Here is a 7,109-nt window from a genome sequence, read left to right as displayed (position 1 = left end):
GTTACAGCCTCATCACGTGACCCCCAAGGTAGCTTCCGCTCCCACGTTGCAATAATCTCCAGGACTGAAGGGGGAAGGAGTCAAAGTAACTGGGATTCTCTAGCCTCCCCCTTGGCCAACTCTACGGTCCTTGGGAAGGCGATCAGGCAGCCAACCAATCAGAAGTCCCAAAGGAGCCAATCAGAACCTGGGGACGTGAGCACGTCGTCGCCGTTTCACGCAGGCCGAATGTCCCGGATTTTGGTAGGCGGGGACTCATCCAGGAGAGCCAATAGGGAGCGCACGTTCTGTCCCCACGAGGCAACGGGGCAGCGCACGTTGCGTGGCGGCGGCCAATGGGAGTGGAGGACGCGGAGGTACAGGGCAAGGTGAGCGGCGGGGCGGGGCTTGCTCTCCTGTCTCAAAGGGCTGCAGCTCGGGGGCTCGCGTGGGGGTGACCGTCCGCAGGTGAGGTGCCCGAGCTGGCTGCTGCTGGGCCTCGGCTCCGGCTGCAGCCCGAGCTTGGCTCGCTGGGGCGGCCGCCTTCTCCTCTGACCTTCGTGGCTGGGGCAGTTGAGGGGGCAGAAAGGGGGGGCAGTTGAGGGGGGAGGGGGCAGAAAGGGGGGGCAGTTGAGGGGGGAGGGGGCAGAAAGGGGGGGCAGTTGAGGGGGGAGGGGGCCTTTTACTGATTTGCTGCACCCTCCCCCTTATGAGGGTGGGTCTTGATTATGACAATAAGTGTATTTTTAAAGTGTAGTGGCTAACAATAACGGTGTGTTTTAAAACTGGCATTGACAGGGAAAGCTGTACTGTAACTTATTCTCTGGTCAACGGTGAAACTTTAGGCTCCACCCCACCAGAATTTGCCTCTACCTGCTAACAACTTGTCCCTGTGCTGAATGAATCTTTTAAATATACTAGCTTTAAAACTTTAATCTAGGCAATCCCTTAGTTTATTCTTCCCATCTTGGCCCTCGTGGTGACTTTCCACAATTGGAGGTCACTGTCTCGCTCATGCTACTCCATCTGTGTGGTTCTCTCTTGTTTCTGAGGGACTGACTCAACCCTTCTGTCAGCATCCATTGAAAGCCAGCCTTTTCTTTTAGTTTAGTTTTATTATTGAAACTCAGCAAAACCCTTTTGTGAGCCTGTGTCTGAAGGACCCCAAGTAAAACTACAACAAACTTCAGCAGAGAGCGAGACTGAGTCGTAATTGAAGGGAGAATCAGGGGAAGGAAGCAGGACAAGGATAAGGCACAGTAGCTAAATTTTGTTTATAGTTCTCCTGGGGAGCGTATGTTGATCTGATGTGCATTCTACTGTAAAGAGTAACATGGGGTTTGGGTATGTGGTGTTCCTTTTCAATGTGTTTTTGCTTTCTTCTCACTAGATCAGTCAAAATGCAGACTCCAGTGGCCCTCCTTGCTTCTCCAGCTCTGGTAAGCAGCTTTTTGTTTGCAGAGGAGTAATGCCAGGAAGTGGGGATGCAGCTACCATGGTAAATGAAGGCATTTCTGTTTAGAGCTGTGTTCAAAATGCTGTCCCAGACACCCTTCTATTTGGGATGTGTTATGGTGGATAACTTTCAGTCCAGACTCCTTGACTGGGGGAATCAAGGTCATCTGTGGTGTTGGTGAAGGGAGGGTGGATATCTTCTCAGTCTCCATAGGGTTGTATTGTTATGCAAATCCAGAGGCTGAGAAGATATGCTAACCTCTTGTGGCTAAGGGTACTGCCACCTCCACTCTTGATAGGATTCCTTCCTAGTTGTAAGTCCCTCAAAGTGTACAACACTGGCTCAAAACTCAAATATAGTGGCACTAATTATACTTCAATAGTGTCTTGTCCTTAGATTATAGGTTATTGTTAGTCAGTTGGCTTGAGTCCCTGAGACATTTGCTTTCAAATTTTATCAGTGGAGTTGAGGGTGACTCTTAATTTCTTGTTCCTGACAAAAGCTGTTCAAAGACCCCAATAGATGACTGTAAACTGCCTTCAAATCTAAGGAATGTGGAGGTGTCCCATTATGGGTTATACGTCTTTCTTTCACTTCAGTTCCGCTGCTGTTCCAGGGCTCTGGCAAGGCCGGTTTCCATATCTGTACTGAGCAGGCCTGAGACTCAGACGGTACAGGTAAGACTAAAGAAAATTGCCCCTAGCGGCCGTAATTGTGTCTCTAATTCTAACATCTTGAGATGAAATGCCTCCTTGTCGTGGTTAGTCCTGTCATTAATCACTAGCCAGATGTATGTGGGTTTGGACAATGGAGATACTGTTTGTCTTCAGTGCCTGGCTCAGGTTACCAGCTCGAATGGCTGGTGACTGTGTACAGAGATTGAGGGGGAAGGGGAGGATAAGAAGCCTGTACATTAAGGAATGGCTAGAGGTTGTACTGTGGGTTGGAGTATTGCCCTACCAAGATGCTAGGGTTGCCTTTCAGCTGGGCAAAGTTTGGATGCCCTTGCTGTACCTAGAATAGAGGATAAAATGTAGACAGACACTTAATAAATGTATTCAATTAAAATAATGTTGCCGTCTGGCTTCTTCTCCCTTCTCCCCACAGCTCTCTGGTGTTTCCCATCTACAGCTGGCTCACCGGGAGTTCCAAACGAGCACTACCTCTAGGGATATTGATACTGCTGCGAAGTTCATTGGTGCAGGTGCTGCCACAGTTGGGGTGGCTGGTTCAGGAGCCGGTATTGGAACAGTGTTTGGCAGCTTGATCATCGGCTATGCCAGGTGAGCGAGCCACTGGCTTCAACTCTACTTCCCTGTTCCAGCAGTCAGTTTTGGAGGCCCTTTTTGTAAACACTCCGTTTTAGCTGTTACTTATTTTGTAGGAAAAGGACATTGAGACTGACCATAGCAAACAAAAAAGTGGGAGAGGAGTAAGAAGGTGAATTGAGAACTGTAAAAAGAAAAGGAGTACTTGTGGTGGTCCAAACCCCAAGGAACCATTTATAATGAGGATCTTGCGTTTTCATAGCAGCTTTTATCCACACACACATCCCACAGGCTTTACAAATTTAATTCCCAATTAATACACGCTAAGGAATCACTTTGCCCATCAGTGAAATGAAGGCACCTCTGGGGTAGAAAGTGACTTATTTACACTGCTAAACAGCTACACTACATAGTTTAAGACAGGATGTAAAGAATATCAATCACTTCCTCACTCTTTCAACATGTTTACAACACCTCAGTAGAACTTCACAGCTGTTGCCATCACACAGAGGGCATAATGCCATTAATGCTTGGTAAGGGATTGCTGCCTGATAAAATAATTCTGTGGAGACCAGCCTTCGGGGGTTTAGGGGATTGCACACAGACATGCTAAGAAATCAGAGAAATGCCTTGAACTACTTTGGCTTTCTCTCACTTCTTTCTCTGCTCAAACTTAATGCATGTGTGTGTTCTGAGTCTCCCACTGTCATGTCCACATTCATCCGTATCCACTATTCTGTGGGATCCTGTCTTCAGGAGGCATAACCTTACCACTGAATCCAGTAGCTTGTGAGAGAGCATCCTTAGCTCCTTGTGGAATAGATTTGTTTTTTTCTCACTTAGGAATCTGTTTTTTGATGTGTCCCTTACAGGAATCCCTCTCTCAAGCAGCAGCTCTTCTCCTACGCCATCCTGGGCTTTGCCCTGTCCGAGGCCATGGGACTCTTCTGTTTGATGGTGGCATTCCTCATCCTGTTTGCTATGTGACAGCCTCTGGGCCAACCCATGGCTTCCATCACTCTGTGTCCTCTCCGGTTTGAGTCTGCCTCCTTCACCAGAGCGTTCCAGATTTATAATTAAACAAAAGCTTTTCTCTTAATAAACTGGTTTCAGACTCCTCCTTTCTCACACTCAATATGGCCCAGTGGTGAGGCCTGGGATGTCCTTAGGGATTCATCTTCCATGGTATACTGATAAGAGAAAGTAATCTTGTAGGATTTTTAAAGATGACCCAGAAGGATAAGAATGGTGGGCTGCGGGAGAAGGTAGCTACTGTAAATAAGGTAGCAAGATAAGTAAAGTTGGCTGGTTGCTACTAAGTGACTTGAGTCTGCAGCTTTATACTACCATAATAGCTTGAGGGAAGGGCCACTGGTTCTGATCACATTCATAAATACAATGGTTTTACACAAATCTGTTAAGATCTCAAAAGACACAGCAGATGTTGCCATATTACAGCAGATAACTGCTTAAGCCGATATGAGACAGCACCATTCCCTCATATCAATATCTTAACTGGTGCCTTTCTCATGCAACATCTGAAACTGGGTATCTTGAGAGTCTCAGAAGGAGAATTTGAGCATATCTTGTAGTAGTAATTGAATGTGGGTAAGATATCTTTCATCATAGGAGAAGTTCCAACAACACATGCCTTATGCGTCTAACTTCCCTGTTGTGTTAGAGAAATGGGGTGGGCCAAAGGTCAGGGTTTAAAATAGCTGTCCTCAACCAACCTTCCCTGGGTTCTTTGCATCAGCTTCTGGTAAGCAATATGTAAAGTGGTACCCAGTGAAGGTTATTTTTCCACTTGAAAAATTCTGATGATCTGTCACTGATATTCAGACATGAATACATGGATTTTACTTCTGTGGCAGCTGTGCATAACTGACAGTGTTATAACAGATTGGAACATACCATAGAGAAAAGCACCAAGACTCTAACAGGTTCTAAATCAACTCAATTAAGCTTCCTATGGTATCTTAGTGCAAAGAAAATTATGTGCTTAATAAAAATTGGAATATCACAACTCTGTTGAAATCTTACCTGGTTCTCTGCTTCTGATAAATTAATTCTAAAACAACTTTTAGTAAATTAAAGCCCATGTTGAAGTTCTAGTTTAACCTTTCCTGACAATGTGAATTTTAAAATGGATTGTACTAATAATGAGGGTGCTTTCTCATTACTTAGCTATCAGAGTAGCCTTATGAGGCAAACAGTAACAAGGAGTCAGAAGAAATCCCAAAACTCCCCTGTAGGAGTAAGAAAGTACCCTCAGGAGGCAGGGAGTGTGTTGAAGAAAATGGCTTACTTGAATCTCAGAGGAATCCAGGTTGAAAGTTGTTGGCTAAATATACATAAATGACTGTGAAAGGACTATGTTATTTTAAGTAGGTGACTTCTGTGTCCTGGTGTTTAGCTAGTTGGGGCATTCCCCTTGCATGGCTGGAACTGCTTTGTGTACATAGTCATATGGTACCATAGCTAAGGCTCTACAGTTGTGTTTCCTAGGCAACTGCTGTATTAAGTGAGCTAAAACTCACTTAATACAATGAACCTTGTCCTGTTTTTCCTATCTTACACAAGCCCCAGTATCTACCTTTTTCTGAGGAAAGTGATTATGTGGGGAGCAAGTATCTGTGTGGAGAGAGGAGGAATCTGGGACAAATGACATTGTGTGAAATCCCAATAAAGAGGAAGGCAGGGGAAAAGGATTTGGAATGAATGTAACTTGTCCTGAGATAGGTAGCTGAGATAGGTGGACTGCTCTGAGGATGTACATAGTCCTGCTGGAGGGGATCACTGTACATGGAGCAGGATCAATGACTTTTTAAATGAAAAGACTCTTGAGACTTAGATCCTCTAAGGTATTTAGACACCTAACTCTTATTTCAATGGAGGTAAGGTGCATCATCAGTACTTCTGAGGATCTGGGCCTTGACTGGTTTGTTTATAGGTGTGGCTTCTTAACATGCTTGACTTACCCCCACTCAAGGTTGGCCTTAAGCATAAATAAAGGAAGCGGCTATGTAGGACTCTACAATCGTCCCACATGAGCCTGGCAGCTCCCTCTTTTCCTCTCTGGCAGTAGGAAAGATGGGAGTGGCAATAACACATCACTGGTGCCTTTATCTTTTTCCATAGGGCCACATAGGCCCTCACGTGGAGGATGGACTTGTATTAGGGGTCTCTTACGTCCTGGTTGAGTACCCTATCCACTAGGCTAAAGGTTATAAGGGAGCACCTCCTCCTGGCTGTTTTGTTTTGGGTTCCACATGTGACTTAGTGGGCCAAATACCTATCTTCCCCAGGTTCGAGGCTCAATAGCAGGGTAGGCAGCTATCTCTATGAGAGGGGTGGGGGTTTAGCATACGCCCCTTTCAGCTTCTTCCTGTGGCTAGCTTAGGTGGCTCTCTCTTCCCCATTCATTGTATAGGGAGCTTAGGCACCTAACTCAGGCTCTGTGGATTGCAGTGCTGTTCCTATGATTTTCTGGGCGCCTAAAAGTTAGGCATTGTGATGCTGAGCATCGTGGCTCATACGTCCCCATGTGGAGCCCATCCCCTTGAGCCTATCTAAGGGTGATGCTTGCATTTATTGCAGTGTAGTTGTAGCTGTGTTGGTCCCAGGATATTTGAGAGACAAGATGGATGAGGTAATAAATTTGATTGGACCAACTTCTGTTGGTGAGAGAGGCAAGCTTTTGGTTTATGATAGACTTATATCTTCTCAATGATACCTGCTTCATAGGGTCTGCCTGCCTGGTGAGTGTAGATTCTATGTATCAGGATGTATGCAATATGCCTACTCTGAAGTGAGTTAGCTAGTTTTAATGAAAAGCTCTATATACATCAGGATCTTAAAAAGCCCAAAAACCTGTCCATCTTAAGTACCCAGTTACAAGGAAACAATCTGGAGTCAGATATTGTTGCTTGTTTTATCTGGCCTCTTCCAGTGTAGAATTGTACCCAAGAGGGAAAAAGTGATTAGTCAGTCAGCCATGAGTCAAGTGATGAGACAGAAGCACAGAGTAGAATCCCCATCAGCTGATTAGACTCTTTGATATTTTCCCATTTGTAATCTAAATTTCAAGACTACCCTTAGCACTAGGTGTCAGGAATAGCTGTGGAATAACTGGATCTTACAAGGGGATAACCTAGAACAGGGGCTGCTGTGGCAAATTGTACAACATACATAAAAACACTGCAAAGGTACTTTCATCTTAGGATAAACTGTTGGGGGTCACCCCAGAGCAGGGGGTGCACAATGACCCCCTGATCTACACCGGCAGAGACCCAAGGACAGGTGAGTCTTCCTAATCCAGGGGTTCTCAAACTTTTGTACTGGTGACCCCTTTCACATAGCAAGCCTCTGAGTGCGACCCCCCCTTTATAAATTAAAAACACTTT

At 45.4% G+C, this 7,109-nt stretch overlaps 1 protein-coding gene across 2 annotated transcripts; it reads left to right on the top strand.

Moving 5' to 3' along the window:
- The first annotated feature begins 213 nt into the window (after window positions 1-213).
- Window positions 214-3,806, top strand: ATP5MC1 (ATP synthase membrane subunit c locus 1). Of its 2 annotated transcripts, none has more exons than XM_084616089.1 (5): window positions 214-368; window positions 1,370-1,418; window positions 2,035-2,112; window positions 2,543-2,718; window positions 3,576-3,806. In XM_084616089.1, the coding sequence occupies exons 1-5, from the start codon at window positions 229-231 to the stop codon at window positions 3,688-3,690; spliced, it is 558 nt and encodes a 185-aa protein (XP_084472215.1). In that variant the 5' UTR covers window positions 214-228; the 3' UTR covers window positions 3,691-3,806. The 2 variants fall into 2 exon arrangements, with proteins under 2 accessions (XP_084472215.1, XP_084472216.1); XM_084616090.1 differs by having other exon boundaries at window positions 364-447.
- The last annotated feature ends 3,303 nt before the right edge of the window (window positions 3,807-7,109 follow it).

The sequence above is a fragment of the Lepidochelys olivacea genome (assembly GCF_965140295.1).
Source record: "Lepidochelys olivacea isolate rLepOli2 genome assembly, chromosome: 27".
Taxonomy (NCBI): Eukaryota; Metazoa; Chordata; order Testudines; family Cheloniidae; genus Lepidochelys; species Lepidochelys olivacea.
Note: the sequence above shows the minus strand (reverse complement) of the source record. Positions and strands in the feature narration are given on the sequence as shown.